Raw genomic sequence first — 21,407 nt, 5'->3', positions numbered from 1 at the left:
CAGGAAGAGAAAGAGGGAGCCGTTATTTGGTGGATTACATCTATTTTCTGCTGGGAGCTAGATTCTCAATTGACGCTGCTCAGTGAATGAGATGGAAGATTGAATAGTTTGTTGCACATTAGTGGAAGTGGAGAGATTCAGAAACTAGGAAGGTCCATTATGCAGACACGAGTCAGTTTGTGATCTGCAAACCCGGGAATATTCCTAGCACAGGTAACAGGAGTAAATAGGATTGGATTTTAGAAGTTCCTTAGTCAGGCACCCAGAACTAAAGAAAGTCAGAAACTCAGAATGCTAATAGAGAATACGGAAAATCAAAAAACTGCAAATGTTCCATCTCAGACACAAGGCAGCAGACTGAATCAATATTTGGCCATATTCCTTATTCTGTCACCTGGGAAAGTATTTTACAGGCATGACTTTCACTGTGGCCTTTGAGCCTCAGGGGTCTGGGAACTCCAGAGGTTTTCTTACCACTAAAACATCCTAGACTGAAAATGGAAAAGATTCTTTCAGTGAAAGTGTGGGTGAAAGTGTGGAGATGGGACATGTTGTCCGCATTGTAAAATGACACCTCTCCACCCTCATAGTCCAGGAAAACCCCAATCTTCCGGGGATTCACACTTGGGGTGAGGGGGGTCCATAAGGGGGAAGTGAGGGCAAAATACCCACTTTCATTTCCCAGTCCCACTGTCCAGTATCCGATCTCAGGTTGTGGGTCGATGTCCCCTTTTCTCTCGGCAGACTCTCGGGTCACCCCCACACTCCAGTCAGCATTATCTCCCACCTCCACCTCCCAGTAATGTCTCCCTGATGCAAATCCCTCTAAGCTCAGGATACAAGGAGAATGATCAAACCTCTCCGGGGTGTCAGGGAGCGGCTGCCGTTTGTCTCCGAGTCTCACACTGGTCCGGTCCTCAGACAGGATGAGCCAGGGATGCGCTGTGTTCGGATCCAGAGTCAGAGAGGCTGGAGCTGGGGGAAAGTTACAATAACACAGTCAGTGAATGAAAATGTTGTTTGGATCTATCCAAACACTTTTCTTTGTAATCTCCTGCTCCGCTGCACAATTTAATAGTGATTGGTTTGGTGATGTGTGAGGAGTGGCAGGGAGGTGCGGGGGTGGGGAGGGAGGTGTGGGAGGGAGGGAGTGGGAGGCGGGGGTGAGGTAGGTAGTGGCAGCTCTTCATCTAGTCTCTCTGGAATTGAAAACTATCTGTGTGCTGATAGCTCTCTGTAATTATCTACTGATACAATAATCTGATCGCTGAAGGCTTGACGGTCCTATTTATAAAGGGACATCTCCCTGTTACCTCCGATTTGAATCGTGTGTATATTTTTATGGAAGGATCATCCTCTTCTTCACTTCTAAGACAAGCATATTCTTCCTTACATATGGAGACCCAAACTGCAGTTAGGTAACTGCATAATCTTCTATTAAAGAGCCTATTAAAAACCCTATTAAAGAGATTACAAACTAATTTACACAATCTGACTTCATAATTTTAGTCCTTTGGCCCCAAGGTAGTTCTGGCGAATTTCTGTTGCACCTTCTAACGTATCAATATATTTAAGAAGCACTGGACCTTTGATGGTTGAAATGAAGATGTTTATTTCAGGTGAGTGCAAAGAACAAAGAACAATACAGCACAGGAACAGGCCCTTCGGCCCTCCAAGCCCGCGCCGCTCCCTGGTCTAAACTAGACCATTCTTTTGTATCCCTCCATTCCCACTCCATTCATGTGGCTATCTAGATAAGTCTTAAACGTTCCCAGTGTGTCCGCCTCCACCACCTTGCCCGGCAGCGCATTCCAGGCCCCCACCACCCTCTGTGTAAAATACGTCCTTCTGATATCCGTGTTAATCCTCCGCCCCCTCACCTTGAACCTATGACCCCTCGTGATCGTCACCACTGATCTTGGAAAAAGCTTCCCACCGTTCACCCTATCTATGCCTTTCATAATTTTATACACCTCTATTAGGTCACCCCTCATCCTCCGTCTTTCCAGTGAGAACAACCCCAGTTTACCCAATTTTTCCTCATAACTAAGCCCTTCCATACCAGGCAACATCCTGGTAAACCTCCTCTGCACTCTCTCTAAAGCCTCCATGTCCTTCTGCTAGTGTGGCGAACAGAACTGGGCGCAGTATTCCAAATGCGGCCGAACCAACGTTCTATACAACTGCAACATCAGACCCCAACTTTTATACTCTATGCCCCGTCCTATAAAGGCAAACATGCCATATGCCTTATTCACTACCTTCTCCACCTGTGACGTCACCTTCAAGGATCTGTGGACTTGCACACCCAGGTCCCTCTGCGTATCTACACCCTTTATGGTTCTGCCATTTATCGTATAGCTCCCCCCTACGTTAGTTCTACCAAAATGCATCACTTCGCATTTATCTGGTTTGAACTCCATCTGCCATTTCTTTGCCCAAATTTCCAGCCTATCTATATCCTTCTGTAGCCTCTGACAATATTCCTCACTATTTGCAAGTCCAGCCATTTTCGTGTCATCCTCAAACTTACTGATCACCCCAGTTACACCTTCTTCCAGATCGTTTATATAAATCACAAACAGCAGAGGTCCCAATACAGAGCCCTGTGGAACACCACTAGTCACAGGCATCCAGCTGGAAAAAGACCCTTCCACTACCACCCTCTGTCTTCTGTGACCAAGCCAGTTCTCCACCCATCTAGCCACCTCCCCCTTTATTATTGATGAACATATTTGGAGATTTCTGATTGGGGAATGAGACAAATACACCAATAACTAAATTTGTCTTTACTAGTGTAATCTTTATGATGTCAGACACTGAGAGACAGTCACATCTATGTCACAGAGTGTTTCTCCTTTGCCATTCTGTCCCCACCACTAAATCCAGTTGTGGTGTTTCATCAAGACTCATGATTCAAGCAATGGGATTGGGGGGATGTCCAATGATCTGTGTACCCGATATTGGATACCTGGTGCAAAATAATTAGCCTTATGGTCACTGGGTCAGTGTTTGGAATGCCTATCGGAACTCCATCTTGGCAGTGGTTTCAAAGCAGACCAGGTGAAAATGGAGACGTTTGTGACACCCACAAGGAGCAAAAGGTGCTTAAATATGAGAGTTGGAAAGTGCTGATTGGATCGAATTACGTTCTATTTGAATATTGTATTAATGCAGAACTGCCGATATGAGGCTGATTTTGTTGAACCATAGAGGTCAGCAGAGCATGTTAAAAGGATAGTTAAGAATGCATATGGGACACTTGCTTTCATCAGTCATGGTATAGTATATAACAACAAGGAGGTAATGTTTGAGTTGTTGGTTGGTTAGGCCACAGCTTCAGTACTGATGTGGTCACCTCACTAGAGGAAGGATGAGTTAGCACTAGAGGGGGTACAGCGGAGGTTCACCAGGATGTTACTTGGGATGGAGCAAATGGGCTATAAGGAGAGACTAGTTAGGGTTTGATTGTTTTCTTTATATAGTAGAGAAGGCTGAGGGGGGACATGCTTGAGGTGTATAAGATTATGAGGGGTATGAACAGGGTGGATAGGGAACAGCTATTCCCCTTGGTTGCGGGGTCAATCTCGAGGGGCATGGTTTTAGATTAAGGGGCAGGAGACTCAGAGGGGATTTGAGATAAAACTTTTTCACTCAGAGGGTGGTGGAAATCTGGAATGCATTGCCTGGGAAGGTAGTCGAGGCCAGAAACCTTACAACCTTTAAAAAATATTTGGATGAGCACTTGAAGTATAACATTCAAGGATATGGGACAAGTGCAGGATAATGGGATTAGTGCGCCTTTGGTGGTAGATATTGCCGGTGCAGAATCGTTGGACCAAAGGGCCTTTTCTGTGCTGTATGACGCTATGACCCTATGACTCTATAGAATGGGTATAGCACTTAAGGGGTCCATTTCGTTAATCTTATCCTTGGTAGCTCTCTGATGGCCTCACTCATTCGCACTTTCCCCTTAATTTCACCCCCTCGTGGGCTTATCCAATTCCTCTTTGAAAGCCCTGATTGACCCTGTATCTGCTTCACTCACAGGCAGAAAATTCCAGATCCTAATCACTCGCTGCTTGAAAATACATTTGTTTAAGTCGCTTTGCTTCTTTTCCTCATTTGAAATCCATCATCTTTGGTTCCTGACCTTTCTATTAATGGTTGCATTTTCTCTGTCTACTCGCTCTGATGTTGCCAACGATTCTGAAGAGCTCAATAAAATCTCCTTTTAACTTGCTCTTCTCTTAGGAGGAAACGTTGAGCAGGTTGGACCTGTACTCATTGGAGTTTAGAAGAATGAGAGGCAATCTTATCAGAACACAAAACGTTTTGAAGGGGCTCGGCTGGGTTGATGCTGAGAGGATTTTTCACCTCACTGGGGATCTAGGACTAGGAGTCAATGTTTAAAAATAAGGGATCTCCCATTTAAGAGAGAGATGAGATGGAATGTCTTCTTCATGGTGTGGTTAAATTTGGAATTTGCTAGCTTAATGGCGCAATGGGTATCATCCCTGCCCCTGAGCCCAGAAGCACTGGGTTTAAGTCCCATCCCAGAACTTGATGGCTAAACAGGTTGAATAGCAAATCCTTCCAACACTCCAATGGCTGGCTTGATGTGAAGTGGCGCCCCTCAAGCTATAAGCCTCTGACAATCTGTTCCATACTAGCTATGGAAACAGACACAATCCTGCCTCAGTGCACCACTGGGTGTGGGAAGAGAATTGGAAAGAACAATTAAGATTGGGTCATTCAATGTATCCTAGGCTGGCTTAGATAGATTGCTACTTTCGAATGCAGTCAAATGTTATGGGAGTCAGGGAGAAAAGCGGGGTTAGGGATTTAATTCTATGGGCTTGATGGGACAAATGGCCTTCTGTCTCCTATTTTGGATACAGTTGCAGGAAAGAACACCACACGGGAAGCGATGGCCTAGTGGTATTATCACTAGACTGTTAATTCAGAAAGTCAGCCAATGTTCTGGGGTCCCGGGTTCGAATCCTGCCGCGGCAGATGGTGGAATTTGAATTCAATAAAAAATATCTGGAATTAAGAATCTACTGATGACCATGAAACCATTGTTAATTGTCGCAATGTCCTTCGGGTAAGGAAGTCTGGCCTATATGTGACTCTAGAGCCACAGCAATGTGGTTGATTCTCAACTGCCCTCAGGCACTAGGATGGGCAATAAATGCTGTAAGAAGTTTAACAACACCAGGTTAAAGTCCAACAGGTTTATTTGGTAGCAAAAGCCACACAAGCTTTCGGAGCTCTTAGCCCTGAAGAAGGGGCTAAGAGCTCCGAAAGCTTGTGTGGCTTTTGCTACCAAATAAACCTGTTGGACTTTAACCTGGTGTTGTTAAACTTCTTACTGTGTTTACCCCAGTCCAACGCCGGCATCTCCACAATAAATGCTGACCAGCCAGCGACGCCCACATCCCAAGAATGATCCTTTTAAAAAATAAATATGAACATGCAAAGTTTGAAATGGAGAGACAGAACACCCTGTTACCTAGGCTGAGACTGCCGATCATGTCTTTCCAGGTTTTGTACTGAAAGAGTTCTTTGGCTATTCCCAGTGACACAGAACCAGTTGCCGGTGGCGGTGCAGATTCCATCTGGCCAATCCTGTCAATATCAAACAAGTCAGCATCAATCCGTTTAATTTACTAGACTCACGTATGTGTCAATACAGAGACCGCCATACCTCCGGCCTTTGAAAACTTCACCTTGAAACGAAGCAGAGACATAGATCTGTGGGGAGATGTGGGAAACGGTAATCAGAATTCTGTGACAGATCAAGAACATATTTGCAAACATGTTACTGATTAGTAATCATTGGCCTGCCTCGCTGAAGGAACAACACAGATCAGACATATAAGACTGTAGGATATAGGAGTAGAATTCGGCCATTCGGCCCATTGTGTCCTGCTCCACCATTCAATCATGGCTGATAAGTTTCTCAACCCCATTCTCCCACCTTTTCCCCATAACCTTTGAGCACCTTATCAATCAAGAGCCTATCTCTTTCTTAAGTACACTCAATGACTTGACCTCCACAGTCTTCTGTGGCAATGAAATCCACTAATTCACCACCTGAAGAAATTCCTCTTCATTTCAGTTTTAAAGGGTTGTCTCTTTACTCTGAGGCTGTGCCCTCAGATCCTAGTCTCTCTTATTATTGGAAACATCTTCTCCACATCCACTCTATCCAGGCCTTTCAATGAGATCCCCTCACATTGATAAGCTCCATCGAGTACAAACCCAGGCTCCTCAACTTCTCCTCATACATCAAGTCTTTCATTCCCAGGATTGTGATCCTCCGCTGGATCGTCTCTAAGGCCAGTGCATCCTTTCTTAGACACGGGTGAAGTGAATAAGTGTGCAATGATTTAGACTGCAAAGTTCCATGGATTATGGTATATTGTCCAGGATTTACATCATTGAATTAAAATTGGGAACAGTCTCATTTCTTAGAGCATGTATTATTTCTGCTGGTAACTTATATCTTTACTTTTCCTGCTGTAGTTTTGCAATGGGTTTTCCCACAGCAAGGATGTTGGCATCAGCACTCAGCAGAACAATCATTTGTGGGAGGTTCATGTCGCTGGCTAGTCCAGCATTTATTGCCCATCCCTAGTTGCCCATCAGAAGGTAGTTGTGAGCTGCTTTCTTGAACCACTGCAGTGCCTGAGGTGTAGATACACCTACAGTGCTGTTAGCAAAGTAGTTTCAGGATTTCGACCCAGTGACAGTAAAGGAATGGCGATGTATTTCCAAGTCAGGATGGTGAGTGACTTGGAGGGAAACATCCAGGTGGTGGCGTTCCAGTATCTGCTGCTCTTGTCCTTCTAAATGGAAGTGGTCATGGGTTTGGAAGTTGTTGTGTAAAGAGCCTTGCTGAGCTCCTGTAGTGTATCTTTTTTTCTTATTAATTCATGGGATGTGGATGTCGCTGGCTGGGCCAACATTGATTGCCCATCCTTGAGGGCATTTAAGAGTCAACCGCACTGCATCTGGTAGATGGTACACACGGTTGTCTCTGTTCATTGGTGGTTGAGGGAGTTTGTTTGTGGAAGGCTTAGCAATCAAGTGGGTTGTTGTGTCCTGGGTGGTGTCAAGCTTCTTGAATATTGTTGGAGCTGCATTCATCCAGCCAAGTAGAGAGTATCCCATTATACTCCTGTCTTGTGCCTTGTAAATGTTGGACAGGCTTTAGGGAGTCAGGAGGTGAGTTACTCACCATTCCTATGCTTTGGCCTGGGCACTGGTAGCCACAGTACTTACATGGCTAGTTCAGTTTCTAATCAATGGTAACCCCAAGGAGGTTGATAGTGGGGGACTCAGTGATGGCAATGCCACTAAATGTCGAGAGGCGATGGTTAGATCTTCTCTTGTTGGAGATGGTCATTGCCTAGCTGCGAATCATAGTTGTCATTTGCCATGGGTGCTGGTGAAAAGGATTTAATCTGGGTGTTTCTTCATTATTTCTCAGGATGTAGGGGTTGCTGGCAAGGCCAGCATTTTGTTGTTGAACTCCAAGTTGTTGAATCAGCCACATTGCTGTGGGCCTGGATGGAGTCACATGTAGGCCAGACCAGGTAAGAATGGCAGATTTATTTTCCTTCATTAGTGAGGCAGTTGGGTTTTGACAGCAATCGATGACAGCAACTGAGAGCAGTTCACAATTCCATTTATTTTCTATAATTGGATTTATATTCCAGCAGTAACAATGGTGGGATTCGAACCTGTGCCCATGGAGCAATAGTAGACTGGGCCTCTGGATACTAATCCACTGACATTGACACCATTGACATACATAGAGCCATACCTACCACAACAGTTACAATTCAACATGTCTTTACTTGGTACAGTGATCAGCACTGCTGCTTCACATTGCCAGGGACCTGGGTTTGATTCCTGGTTTGGATCACCATCTGTGCAGAGTCTGCACATTCCCCCATGTCTGTGTGGGTTTCCTCCGGATGCTCTGGTTTCCTCCCTCAGTCCAAAGACGTGCTGGTAGGGTGCATTGGCCATGCTAACTTCTCCCTCAATGTCGCCGACCAGGCGCCAGAGTGTGGCGACTAGGGGATTTTCACAATAACTTCATTGCAGTGTTAATGTAAGCCTACTTGTGACACTAATAAATAAACTTAAACTACTTTCCTGTCGCTGGTAATTCCCCGGACATTGGGTAAAAACAAATTACTGTGGATGCTGGAATCTGAAACCAAAAGAGAAAATGCTGGAAAATCTCAGCAGGTCTGGCAGTATCCGTAAGGAGAGAAAAGAGCTGGCGTTTCGAGTCCAGATGACCCTTTGTCAGAGCTCTGAAGGTGTAAGAGTTGCCCCTAACAACAGACCCTCCGGCTGGAGAGGGGAATACACGGGGGGAGGAGAGAGGAGGGAATGTTGGGGTGGATGCCAATAGCGTAACTCGGGTGTTGCCAGCCACGGTGTCAATATACACGGTATAAAGACGCAGTCAGGATATCTGAGGGAACCTCAATGCCGTGCTGACAGAAAAGGAAAGGCTTGAGGGGATGACGGGACCTGTGAGGATGTGGTAGATGAAAGGGACAGCGAAACTTGGGGCTAAAAATATAAGGTAGTCAGCAATAACCCCAATTCAGGAGAAGCTTCTCGACGTTGGGTCCAATAACACCTTCCTGCGCCCGATAACCTCTGTAATATAGGCGGCGCAAGGGCGCCCCCAGAAGGTATTTTGCGGAATTACTCTGCAGTGTGCAATTCAGTATAGGATTTACCACATTCATTCTCAAATCACCAGAATACTATCAAGCTCTGTGTCTCTCTGTTTCCGTCAGCCCATCTCTCCCTCTCCCTCATTTTCTCTACCCTTCTCTCAAGCACTCTCTCACTTTCTCCTGCAGAAGGAATAAAAGTTTGAGCTGTGGAAAAGTGAGCAACAACTAGTGACCAATAATGATCCCAATCTCGAGCAGTTAAAGCGCTAAAGTTAAACTATTCCTGCAGGATCAGAGTTCAGAGGTCTCGTCATTGCTTCAGGTTCACCCGTATTGTTTGCCTCCAAACTGTCAAACACAGTTCCCTCTAAAATTCCTCACAAGCCACTCTTGCAGCGAAACAGGTCGATCATGGAAGTTCTCCGAAGGCCAGCTGTTGTGTGGAGCTGTTGTGTACCAGTTCTTGTCAAGTATAATCCACATTGTATCATTTGATTCCGAAAGAAAGACCGCTTACCGTCAGAAATGTAATTGTGTCCTGTTCCTTCAGCAGTTCTTGTAAGTCTGACATCTCCCGCAGAGTGCGGTCTAACTCCTCTTGTATTAAACTGAGGCTTTTCTCCATTGAATCCAGAACCTTCTCCTCTTCTTCCATGAGATCTCTGAGTAAATGTTTCTCTTTCTCAGCGAGAATCTGGTGCATTTTAGTGAACTCGGATGTGATGTGGGTCTGCAGACTGTTTGACTGTTCCTACCCAATGAAATGTGAAACATTATTAATGTCTCGCGATAAAGGGAACAAAACTAACCGAGATCCCAGAAAACCAGCACCTTACCTTAACTTCGAAAATCAGTCGCTTCTGCTGCCGTTCGCAGTCCAGAGCCCAACTCCTCCTCTTTGCAACTGAATTTAAGGATGTTTTCAGTTGGTCCTGGGATTTAAGTAACAAATAAACGAATCATAGAATGCCTACAGTGCAGAAGGAGTCCATTCGGCCCATCGAGGCTGCACCGGCTCTCCAAAAGAGCAACCCTCCCAGGCCTATTCCCATAACTCGATGTATTTTCCCCGCTAATCCTCCTAATTTACACCGCTTGGGACACTAAGGGGCAATTTATCATGGCCAATTCACCTAACCTGCATATCTTGGGACGCTAAGGGCAATTTACCATGGCTAATCCACCTAATCTGCACATTTTGGGACTATTTAGCATGGCCAATCCACCTAACCTGCATATTTTTGGAGTGTGGGAGGAAACCCACGCAGACATGAGGAGAACGTGCAAACTCCACACAGACAGTGACCCAAGCCGGGAATCGAGCCCGGGTCCCTGGCGCTGTGAGGCAGCAGTGCTAACCACTGTGCCACCAGATGTGGAGATGCCGGCGTTGGACTGGGGTAAACACAGTAAGAGTTTTAACAACACCAGGTTAAAGTCCAACAGGTTTATTTGGTAGCAAATTTCCACTCCATCGGACGAAGGAGCAGCGCTCCGAAAGCTAATGGTATTTGCCACCAGATGTTGACACACACAATGGACAGCTAGATTACAAGAAGCGAGAAGTCTCCGATTTTACCCTGTGCATCTCCCCTGCCTCGTCCAACGGCAGAAACTCGTGAGATCTGTGCTCCCGCGAATCTCTGCAAATGGAGCAGATCAGTTTCTTGTCCGTCTCACAGAAGAGTTTCAGTTCTTCCTGGTGCTTGGCACAGTACAATTTCTCTATCTGATCGAGCGAAAGTTTCCGAGCTTTCTCGGCCAGGTTCGCCAAAACGCGGTTCGCCCTGAAGGTTTTCTTCTTAAACTTCCCTCTGCACTGCGGGCAGGTGTAAACCTTCTCGCTTCCCCAGCTCCGGGAGATACAGGAGCTGCAGAAGTTGTGACCGCACTGCAGTATAATCGGGTCGGTAAAGTAATCGAGGCAAATGGGGCAAATTGCCTCCTCTGTTAGCTTGGCCAGATCCTGCGCTTGCTGCTTGGAAGTCATGTTGACACTTGTGCGCTTGGTGTTCGAGACGCATTTCGCTTTTAATATTCGTGTGGGGTTGGATGTTATCCAAGGGGAGGAGTGGGGTGGAGAGGGAGGGAGGGGGAAGCCCTCTTCGCCTTCCTTAAGCGAGGAGTTTCCAGGAACGGGGCATATATTGAGAGAAATTTCACCAGCGAGTGAGTTTTGGCCCACACCTGGAAGGGTTTCGGTGCAGCTGAATGCTGTGCTGCAGGTATTTCCAGATATGGTTTCGCTCTCAACAATGAGAAGGGATCTTAAAAAAAACACCAAACGGAAAATATGAAGGCGGGCCAAAGGCGGCGGATTGAGAAGGTTGTGGAATGGACTTGCTGATTGATTTGCATTTATAGCAGCGTTCCAGTAAATATTATCTGCGCCTCTGATTTGATTTGATTTAATTTATTATTGTCTATCACACCTGAAACATCTATATCCTGAAATGTTAAGCTGCCAATCCTGTCCTTCCCTTAAGCAAGTCTCTACAATGGCAACAACACCATAGTTCCTAGTACTAATCCAAGCTCTAAGTTCATCTGCCTTACCTGTTACACTTCTTGCATTGAACAAAATGCACTTCAGTCCACCAGACCCTCTCTGATTTGCAATCCCACCCTGCCTGCTGTTTCTCTGAGTCTCACTGGCCCTACTCTCTCGTTCCCCTTCAGCTAATTCACCTTTGCTTTGGGTCCCACCCCCCCGCCAAACTAGTTTAAATCCTCCTGTGTGACACTAGCAAATCTCCCGGCCAGAATATTTGTGCCCCTCCAGTTTAGATGCAACCCATCCTTCTTGTACAGGTCCCATCTGCCCCGGAAGAGACCCCAATGGTCCAGATATCTGAAATCCTCCCTCCTACACCAGCTGTTTAGCCACGTGTTGAGCTGCACTATCTGCCTATTCCTGGCCTCACTAGCATGTGGCACAGGGAGTAATCCTGAGATTACAACCCTAGAAGTCCCGCTTTTTAACTTTCTACCTAACTCCCTAAACTGCTGCTGCAGGACCTCATCACTCTTCCTGCCTATGTCGTTAGTACCAATATGTACCACGACCTCTGGCTGTTCACCCTCTCCCTTCAGAATGCTTTCTGTCCGTTCAGAGATATCCTGGACCCTGGCACCAGGTAGACAACATACCCATCCTGGAGTCTCTTTCACGTCCACATGTTTAGGTGGATTAGCCATAATGAATGCGTGGGGTAACTGGGATAGGGCCTGGATGGGATGCTCTGGAGGGATGGTGCGGACTCAATGGGCTGAATGGCCTCTTGCACTGTAGGGATTCTATGATCAATGCAGCTCAACAGATTACAACACACGAAAGTTTTCTCACTCTAAAAAAAACAGTGTCGAATTTGACAATGGAGATGCCTCTGGGGAATTTTTTTGAGTCATTTGATTCCTTCTAGTTTCTAAGCAGTTGTTTTGTTTCTGTTAATTAAAGCAAGTCTGATTGCCAAGTGCTGATAAGCAATCCCAACAACACAATCTAAACTATTTCTTTTGCCCTGTCATGGCATTTGGACCAGATCAGGGCCAGTTGTTCATCCCCTAACTCTCCTTGAACTGTGTGGCTTGGCTGGATCGTGTCAGAGGGCAGGTCAGAGTCAATCACACTGTTGTAGGTCAGACTGGGTAAAGACGGCAGATTTCCTCACCTGAAGTACACTAGTGAACCAGATGGTTTTTGTTTAAATTGCAATTTTCTAGATTCACCATCGCCATTAATTGAGGTAAAGTCACTATTAGGTCAGATTTACTAATTGGGTTTAAATTCCCACGGTGGTGGGATTAGAACTCAACATCCGCAACACATCAGCATGTCAAGTTCAGTAAAGCTACCATCGCGCCACCTTGTAACTGGAAACTGAAGGCAAGTTGTTGCTCTGTTTAGGTGATGGGAAATCAAATGCCCAGTTCAGCGAAAATAAATAGTGAAAGCAAATTAAAGCAGCAGGTACTGGAAATGCCCCCCAAACTCTTTCATTTCTGTGTGGATGAAACTCGTTCTTGAAGCTTTCGTTTTCACCTGCATCACTGTCTGTGATTGAAACTTCATACCCCAGGGCAAGCAAGCGAAGGGGTAAGAGTGGATCACTTCTGCCATCTTCTGGACAAGGATTCAGAGATATCAGCTCTGACAAAGGGTCATCTGGACTCGAAACGTCAGCCCTTTTCTCTCCTTACAGATGCTGCCAGACCTGCTGAGATTTTCCAGCATTTTCCCTTTTGGTTTCACATTCCAGCATCCGCAGTAATTTGCTTTAATTCAGAGATATCAGTATTTAGAAGTTATACTCATTTTTTAAAAAACAATTTTTTATTCTTCATAACAAGTGAAAAACAAGACTGTTCCATCTTGTTGCCCATTCAGTTAAACTGTCCATTTCTCATCAATGTACACCTTTAGGAGCAAACCCCCTCAGTGTACCCGAACAGGTGCCGGAGTGTGGCAACTAGGGGACTTTCACAGTGGCTTCATGTACGCCTACTTGTGACAAATAAATAAATAATAATTGGATTCATTGCTATCAGCCTCTTTGTCCATGTTATTAGTATAAACTGCAAATATTTGATAGTTAAGGCACCTCAGTAGTTACTAACTGTAAACCTGAAAATGCTGAGGCAAGCAGCAACATTTTTAAAAATAGTCACTTTGCCCAATATGAATGGATCCTTTAAAAACACTCCAGGATCTCGACCTACATATTTGCCAATTTATTTGTGGGCCATACCCTATCCCTGATCAATTCTAATGTGGACCAAGCCCCATCTGTGATCAATTCTATCATGGGCCATACCCTATCTGTGATCAATCGTCTCATGGGCCATACCCAACTGTGATCAATTCTTCCATGAACCATATGCTATCTGTGATCAATTCCTCCATGGGCCATTCTCGATCTGTGATCAATTCTAATGTGGGCCATACCATATGTGTTTACCAAGTTTATTTCAAATCTGTACATTAGTTTCTGATATATCCTGCATACAAACAGAGAAAGAGACTAATAAACAGGGACGATAACTCCCACCTATATTCAATGATGGAGGTGATGAGAGATTTTTCACTGACATTATCCATGATGGCTGTTATTCCTTTTAACCTTCTTTCTAAAGAAATGGTTTCCAAGTCTTCATCTCCATTTATCTTGGTAAAGTCCTATTCGAATCCAGGCATCCTTAGCTGGTCTGAGGGAACCAATCTGTGATAAAAACCAATGCAGAGCAATTTGTGTACGGTAGTTTGATGTCCCACCAATGTCCTTTAGGAAAGGAAATCTGCCATTGTTACACCCCCTGCCCTAAATGGACTCCATACCCACAGAAATGGAATTGACTCTTCACTTCCCTCTGAAATTGTGTGATAAGCTACCCAGTTCGAGGGCAAGTAGGAATGAGTAACAAATGCTGACTTTGCCAGCGATACCTACACCCTATGAAATATAAAAAAAACTTAGGTTGGGCCCATTGACAATGACAACTTTTAAAATATTTCACAGGACCTGGGTGTCGTTGGCTGGATTTTTGTTACCCATTCCTAGTTGCTGTGGGAAGGTGATGGTGAGTCGCCATCTTGAAACACTGCAGCACATGTGGTGTATGTACACCCACAGTGCTGTTAGCAAAAGTGAAGGGACAGTGATACTGTTCCAAGTCAGGATGGTGTGCGAATTGGAGGGGAACTTGCAGTTGGTTGTGCTCACATGCACCGGTTGTCCTTGTTTTTCTAGGTGGTAGAGGTTTTGGGTGTAGAAACTATCTAAGGAGCCTTGGTGAGTTGCATCTCGTAGATGGTACACACTGCTGCTACTGTGTGTTGCTGGTGGATGGATTGACTGTTTGTGGATGGGGTGTCAAACAAGCAGGGCTGCTTTATCCTGGATGGGATCGAGCTTCTTGGGTGTTGTTGGAGCTGCACTCATCCAGACCAGTGGGGAATATTCCATCACACTCCTGCAATCTGACTTAGGGGAGTCAGGAGGAGAGGTCCTTTACCATCGCTGTATAAAATTGTGGGGAGATCACTACCTCAGAATGCTTTCTTCACTACCCAAAGTGCAGTCATTCAAGGGGCAGCTGTACACACAGAGAGATGGGCAATGATTGCTAGTGTGCAATTAATAATGAAATGAAAGTGATAAAATAATTCCCTGGAAATCCGAGACAGGCTTATTTTTTTGGTGAATTTATTTAAATAAAAGGTTCTGCCATATGCACTTAGAAATAACAGTTCTCATAGAATCATAGAATCTACAGCGCAGAAGGAGGCCATTCAGTCCATCGAGTCTGCACCAACAACAATCCTGCTCCGGTCCAATTCCTGTAACCCCATATATTTACCCTTCTAATCCCCCAACACTAAGGGGCAATTTAGCATGACCATTCAATGTAACCCGCACATCTTTGGAGTGCGGGAGGAAACCGGTGCACCCGGAGGAAACCCACGCAGACATGGGGAGAATGTGCAAACTCCACACAGACAGTGACCCGAGACTGGAATTGAACCCAGGCCCCTGGCGCTGTGAGGCAGCAGTGCGAACCACTGTGGCACAAATGGGAGAATGGTTAACCCATTCCTGATAGTTATTTTAACAACGTCACTCATCTCTTTAATTATTGGGTGATGTTTAATGGAAGCAAAATTGGGAAATGGCTGAAATGTTGGAGCCGGATGATAGTGAATTAATGCAGTGCAGAGGCTGAGAGTCTAATAGGAACAAATTGGTGCAGTGGATCAATGGTTAGGATTGGATGTTAGGGATATTATCCGGAGAAAGTATTCATTTGCAAAGAAGAGTCATATCGGATTTGAAAGATTCACTCTAGTTCTATCTCTGCAGATGCTGCCAGACCTGCTGAGTTACTCCAGCACTTTCTGCTTTTATTTCAGATTACCAGCATCTGCAGTATTTTGCTTTTATTGCAGAATGTTTTTCCTCCAGTTGTCTGGAGCTGGACTTGCGGTTGCACCAAGTAAATGAAAAACAGAGTTCGAATTGAAAGTGTTGGGAATATATTGGCTATAGGGAATTTCGGGTGTGAAGAGAGTCAGGTCCCCTCCCTGGGCCAGGACTCCAGTTATTGAGCTTTCGGTCGACAGATTTTCAGGGGGTTTGAATTTTTGCTGCCATGCCTCATCCCCAGACAGAAATAAGGAAACACTCTCTCGGTGAAAGTGTGGGTGAAAGTGTGGAGATGGGACATGTTGTCCGCATTGTAAAATGACACCTGTCCACCCTCATAGTCCAGGAAAACCCCGATCTTCCGGGGATTCACACTCGGGGTGAGGGGGGTGAGTGAGGGAGAGGTATGGGCAACATAGCCCTTTGAGGGTAATAGCCACACAGTCCAATATCCGGTCTCAGGCGTCACTTTGACTTTCCATTTCCGGCTGATGGACTCTTTGACCAGGCCGAGACCCCACCATGTCTTGTTCTTCACCTTCACCTCCCAGTAGATTCTCCCTGATACAAACCCTATGGTTCCCAGCACACAGGGTGAGTGGTCAAACCTCTCCGGGTTGTCAGGGAGCTCATGTTCTTTGTTTCCGAGTCTCACACTGGTCCAGTCCTCAGACAGGATGAGGTCTCTATTCGCTGTGTTCGGATCCAGAGTTAGAGGGGCTGGAGCTGGGGGAAAGTTGAAATAACACAAGTGAGTGATCAGTTTGAATTCTGAGTAGCTTTATTTTTAAAAATTACTTCTCATTTAAGGAGAGTTCGAGTGTTATTGGCCCTTGAGCTTGTTTCAGTCATAGAGAAGCTGCAAAGATAGCTTGTGAATCAAATGGAAGGACAAGATGAAATTAAAACAACAAAGGCGACAACACAATAAATGCTGGGAATATTCAGCAGGGGTGGACAAAGAAACAGATTTAAAGTATCGCGTAGATTGCCATTCTGGTGAAATCCAGGTTCTGATGAAATGTCATTGCCCTGAGACGTTGACTTGGTTCTCTCCCTCCCAGATGCTCCTGACCCGCTGAAAACTTCCAGCACTTTATGTTTTTACTTCGACTTTCCAGCAACTGCAGCATTTAACCTTTGTCTTGAAGTTAATCTATTATTTTGCCAGAATCTCTGCGCAGGAAACATAGAAACTTAGAAACTAGAAAGAGGAAAAGGCCACTTGGCCCTTCGAGCCTGCTCGCTATTCATTTTGATCATGGCTAATCATCGAATTCAATATCCTGATCCCCCTTCCCCCCAATCCCTTGGCCCCCTTAGCCCCAAGAGCTATATTTAATTACATCTTGAAATCAGACAATGTTTTGGCCTCAACTACATTCTGTGGCAGTGAATTCCACATATTTACCACCCTCTGGGTGAAGAAATTTCTCCTCACCTCAGTCCTAAAAGGTTTACCCCTTATCCTCAAACTATGACCTCTAGTTCTGGACTCCCCCACCATTGGGAACATTCTTTCTGAATCTACGCTATCTAACCCTGTTAGAATTTTGTAACTTTCAATGAGATATCCTTTCATTCTTCTAAACTCCAATGAATATAATCCTAACCAACTTACTCTCTCCTCATCTGACAGACCTGTCACCCCAGGAATCAGCCTGGTAAGCCTTTGCTGCACTCCCTCTATAGCAAGGACATCCTGCCTCAGATAAGGGTTTATCGGGTTTATAATAAAACTACAGCAAGTTGCAAAAACACTTCAAGCATTTAACATTGAATAGGGATGCTCAGATCATGTAGCACCCTTCAGTTTGTATGTTATATGTAATCTGTATTTTCCTTCAGGCCTTGGACCGTTTGTGGGCACTGCCAGGGATTTACCTTACAAGCACTGACAGGGAACAATGCAGCAAATAGCAGAAGTTGAAGAGTGAAGGAACACTGCGGGACTGTGATGGCAGAATTGGGGGATTCACTACTGGTGTAACAAAAATGTTCAGACGATATATTGGACAGGGGAACAGTCCTTTGCACATATAGGTAGCACTATGATCCAATCGACGAATACTGAACATAGATCAGGGATTCCCTTGAGGCCGTCAATAACGTGACCAATTTCACGGTGGGATTAACTGTTAGAGCAACGATAAGAAATGATTCTGGTCCCATCTGTGCGGCACGAGGCACAGTGGTTAACATTGCTGTCACACAGCGCCAGGGATCCAGGTTCAATTTCGGGCTTGGGTCACTGTCTGTGTGGAGTTTGCACATTCTCCCCGTGTCTGCGTGGGTTTCCTCTGGGTGCTCCAGTTTCCTCCCACAGTCCAAAAGACGCTGTTAAGGTGCATTGGCCGTGCTAAATTCTCCCTCAGTGTACCCGAACAGGGGATTTTCGCAGTAACTTTATTGCAGTTACTGCTTGGGACACTTTAAACTGTAGCAAACCGCTTTACCATTGCGCCAATTCTACAATAACATCAGTGGTGGCGCAGCGCCACCGATTGGAAGACGTTGGTACTATAAGCCCTCTGTCGAATTCCGAAAGCTTGTGTGGCTTTTGCTACCAAATAAACCTGTTGGACTTTAACCTGGTGTTGTTAAACTTCTTACTGTGAATTCCACGGTCACAAACTGTGGAAAGTTTCTACCGGACAGTCGCTATGGTTGAATTTCAAACAATTTACAGAATTAGATTTACAACTTTGGAAAAAATGGACGCAGGGATCTCTTTACCTGGGTCGATGCTGTCTATCATTTCCCTCCACGTTTTGTATTGCAAAGGTGCTTTGAATATCCCCAGTGGCAGTGTTCCATTGTCTAATGTCTGCGGCTGAATGTTTTGAACAATCCTTCAAGAATGATATTTTTAATTTTGGAAATTGTCATCAATTTCTGAGTTAAACATTAATATTAATCAATGCTTTGTACAGAGAATGACATACCTTCTCTCGTGGCGAACCTCCTCCTGAAATGAGGGAGAGAGAGAGAGGCCTCAATTCATAGCTTTGTATCTGGCCATGTAAAATCAGAATATAATAGTGGCAGCATTCTTAATATTCCCAAACATTCGCGTCTCTCTATCGGACTTTCTTCATTCCAGACACTCCTTAAAACCTATGTCTTTCACAATGTAACTGGTGAAATTTAAATCGAATTAATAAGTCTGGAACATAAAGTCTCAGTGAAGGTGGCCATAGCAACAATTATCGAGTGTTGTGTGAACCAATGCCTTTCAGGAAGGAAATCTGCCATCTTTACCTAGTCTCTGCCAAGGGGGAGGAATTTCTTCAGCCAGAGGGTGGCGAATCGATGGAATTCATTGCCACAGAAGGCTATGGAGACCAGGTCATTAAGTATATTTAAGACAGCGATAGATAGGTTCTTGATTGGAAAGGGCATCAAAGGTTACGGGGAAAAGGCGGGAGAATGGGGTTGGGAAACTTATCAGCCATGATTGAACGGCAGAGTAGACTCGATGGACTGAATGGCCTAATTCTACTCCTTTACCTTATAGATGTGACTGACTCCAAAACTGGCAACTGAACTGGCCGAGCAAACCATTCAGTGAGAAGAGCAATTCGGGATGGCAGCAAATGCTGGCTTTGCCAGCCAGTCTCACATCCCATAAAAAAGTAGCAGAATAAAATGAATGAGCATATGACATCAACTGAACCAGTTTAATGAAATGTGCAGGAAGCACAGGCGGGAAAGTTTAATTCTCTTGAGGATAGTTTACTGGGCTTACTGACAAATAATTGACTGTATAGGGACTGAATTGGGGGAAATACTTTTCTAACCACATTAATAGCCCAGTATTGTCCAGCACAACAAAAACAGAAAATGCTGGAGAATCTCAGCAGGTCAACATCTGTGGAGAGAGAATAGAGGCAACGTGTCTGCGTGGGTTTCCTCCGGGTGCTCCGGTTTCCTCCCACAGTCCAAAGATGTGCGGGTTAGGTTGATTAGCCATGCTAAAATTGCTCCTTAGGTGCGTAAGTTAAAGGGATTAGCGGGTAAATGTGTAGGGATATGGGGGTAGGGCCTGGGTAGGATTGTGGTCGGTGCAGACTCGATGGGCCAGATGGCCTCTTTCTGCACTGTTGGGTTTCTATGATTCTATGATTCTATGTTTCGAGTCTGGATGACCCTTCATCAGAGCTCTGACAGATTGTCTCCCCACAGATGCTTTCAGACCCGCTGAGATTTTCAGCATTTTCTGCTTTTGTTTCAGATTCCAACATCTGCAGTAATTTGAATAATTGAAACCCTACATTGCAGAAGGAGATCATTCAGCCCATCGAGTTTGCACCGAAAACAATCCCACTCCAGGCCCTATCCCCACAGCCCTACACATTTACCCCACTAATCCTGCTAACCTACACATCGTGGAACACTAAGGGGCAATTTAGCATAGCCAATCAACCTAACATCTTTGGACCGTGGGAGGAAACCAGAGCACCCAGAGGAAATTCACACAGACATGGGAGAATGTGCAAACTCCACACAGACAGTGATCAAGCCGGGAATTGAACCCAGGTCCCTGGAGCTGTGAGGCAGCAATGCTAACCATTGCGCCACCGAGCACAGTTTTAAAAATCCTTTTATCCATTTATCTTTTATTCTAGCATCATTCAAGTTGTTTTCAAGCATTGCCAATGCAGTGGCGACTCGCTACAAAGCAACTTACCTCCAGAAATCTGGCTGCATCTTGTTCGTCCCTTTGTTTCTCTAACTCCAATATCTCTCGTTCGATACAATCTAACTCCCAGTAGATGACATTGAAGTTTTTCTCCATTGGTTCTAGAATCCTCTCCTCTTCTTCCCTGAGATCTCTGAGTAAACGCTGCTCTTTCTCAGTGAGAATCTGGTGCATTTTAGTGAACTCGGATGTGATGTGGGTCTGCAGACTGCTCGGCTGTTCCTGCCCAATGAAATGTGAAACATAATTAATGTCCCGCGATAAAGGGAACAAAACTCACCAAGATCCCAGAAAATCAGCATAGGGAGACCTTACCCTAACTTCAGAAATCTTCCATTTCTGTTGCTGTTCGGTGTCTTGAAGCAAAGTCTTTCTCCATGTAGCCCATTGTAAACATTTACTCAATCTATCCTGAAATTACAGTGGAAGTTAAACCTCTCCATTATTGAAACATAGAAGTGTACAAAAAATTGTTATTTTATATCAGTATATTTTTACCCTATACATCTCTGCAGCCTCGTCTATCGGCTGGAAGTTGTGAGATTTGTGTTCCTGTGAATCTCTACAAATATAGCAGATTAATTTCTTGTCAGTTTCACAAAACAGCTTCAGACCTTCCTGATGTTTCTCACAGTGAAGTTTACTCCCCTTCTCCTTCTGATTCAGAACCAGATCTCGTGATTTCTCCGCCAGATTTGCTAAGGCCCAATTAACTTTGGAAGTTATCTTCACAAACCTCTCTCTACATTCTGGGCAGAAGTTCATCCTCTTCGTTTTCCAACACTGGGTGATACAGGAGCGGCAGAAGTTGTGTCCACAATCCAGTGAAACCGGCTCGGTGAAGAAATCGAGACAAATGGAACAAATTGTCTCCTGGGTCAAACTCTGGACCTGTTGTCTGGAAGCCATGTTCACTCTCAGCACTTCCTGATTCTAACCGCTTTTAGTTTCAATGTTTTTGTGGCTTTGCACGTAGCTGTGGCCAACATGCCAGCAGACTCAGTTCTGACTGCCTGTAGGGGAGGAATCGAGATATATTCATATGACACATATCAGCTTTTACTTGCCAAC

At 45.0% G+C, this 21,407-nt stretch overlaps 2 protein-coding genes across 2 annotated transcripts; both read right to left on the bottom strand.

The window, feature by feature from the left end:
- Nucleotides 1-382: 382 nt before the first annotated feature.
- On the bottom strand, nucleotides 383-10,704 carry LOC144497638 (zinc-binding protein A33-like). The gene is made up of 6 exons (XM_078219081.1): nucleotides 10,294-10,704; nucleotides 9,551-9,646; nucleotides 9,232-9,465; nucleotides 5,711-5,757; nucleotides 5,516-5,631; nucleotides 383-975 (listed from the first exon to the last, which is right to left on the bottom strand). The coding sequence occupies exons 1-6, from the start codon at nucleotides 10,702-10,704 to the stop codon at nucleotides 383-385; spliced, it is 1,497 nt and encodes a 498-aa protein (XP_078075207.1).
- Nucleotides 10,705-14,910: 4,206 nt separating this feature from the next.
- On the bottom strand, nucleotides 14,911-21,252 carry LOC144496785 (zinc-binding protein A33-like). The gene is made up of 6 exons (XM_078217327.1): nucleotides 20,835-21,252; nucleotides 20,652-20,747; nucleotides 20,325-20,558; nucleotides 18,580-18,602; nucleotides 18,371-18,486; nucleotides 14,911-16,360 (listed from the first exon to the last, which is right to left on the bottom strand). Exons 1-6 carry the CDS (start codon nucleotides 21,243-21,245, stop codon nucleotides 15,810-15,812), a joined length of 1,431 nt encoding a protein of 476 aa, XP_078073453.1. The 5' UTR covers nucleotides 21,246-21,252; the 3' UTR covers nucleotides 14,911-15,809.
- Nucleotides 21,253-21,407: the final 155 nt, after the last annotated feature.

The sequence above is a fragment of the Mustelus asterias genome, chromosome 8 (genome assembly GCF_964213995.1).
Source record: "Mustelus asterias chromosome 8, sMusAst1.hap1.1, whole genome shotgun sequence".
Taxonomy (NCBI): domain Eukaryota; kingdom Metazoa; phylum Chordata; class Chondrichthyes; order Carcharhiniformes; family Triakidae; genus Mustelus; species Mustelus asterias.
Note: the sequence above shows the minus strand (reverse complement) of the source record. Positions and strands in the feature narration are given on the sequence as shown.

What these genes read in the sequence shown, in the direction of transcription:
- LOC144497638 (XM_078219081.1), bottom strand. Translation starts at nt 10,704, where the DNA reads ATGACTTCCAAGCAGCAAGCGCAGGATCTGGCCAAGCTAACAGAGGAG. An exon ending in GACTGATTTTCGAAGTTAAG is followed by an intron (nt 9,466 to 9,550) that starts GTAAGGTGCTGG and finishes TTCATTGGGTAG; the next exon opens with GAACAGTCAAACAGTCTGCA. An exon ending in ACACAATTACATTTCTGACG is followed by an intron (nt 5,758 to 9,231) that starts GTAAGCGGTCTT and finishes ATCTCCCCACAG; the next exon opens with ATCTATGTCTCTGCTTCGTT.
- LOC144496785 (XM_078217327.1), bottom strand. Translation starts at nt 21,245, where the DNA reads ATGGCTTCCAGACAACAGGTCCAGAGTTTGACCCAGGAGACAATTTGT. An exon ending in GGAAGATTTCTGAAGTTAGG is followed by an intron (nt 20,559 to 20,651) that starts GTAAGGTCTCCC and finishes TTCATTGGGCAG; the next exon opens with GAACAGCCGAGCAGTCTGCA. An exon ending in ATGCAGCCAGATTTCTGGAG is followed by an intron (nt 18,603 to 20,324) that starts GTAAGTTGCTTT and finishes CCCTCATTTCAG; the next exon opens with GAGGAGGTTCGCCACGAGAG.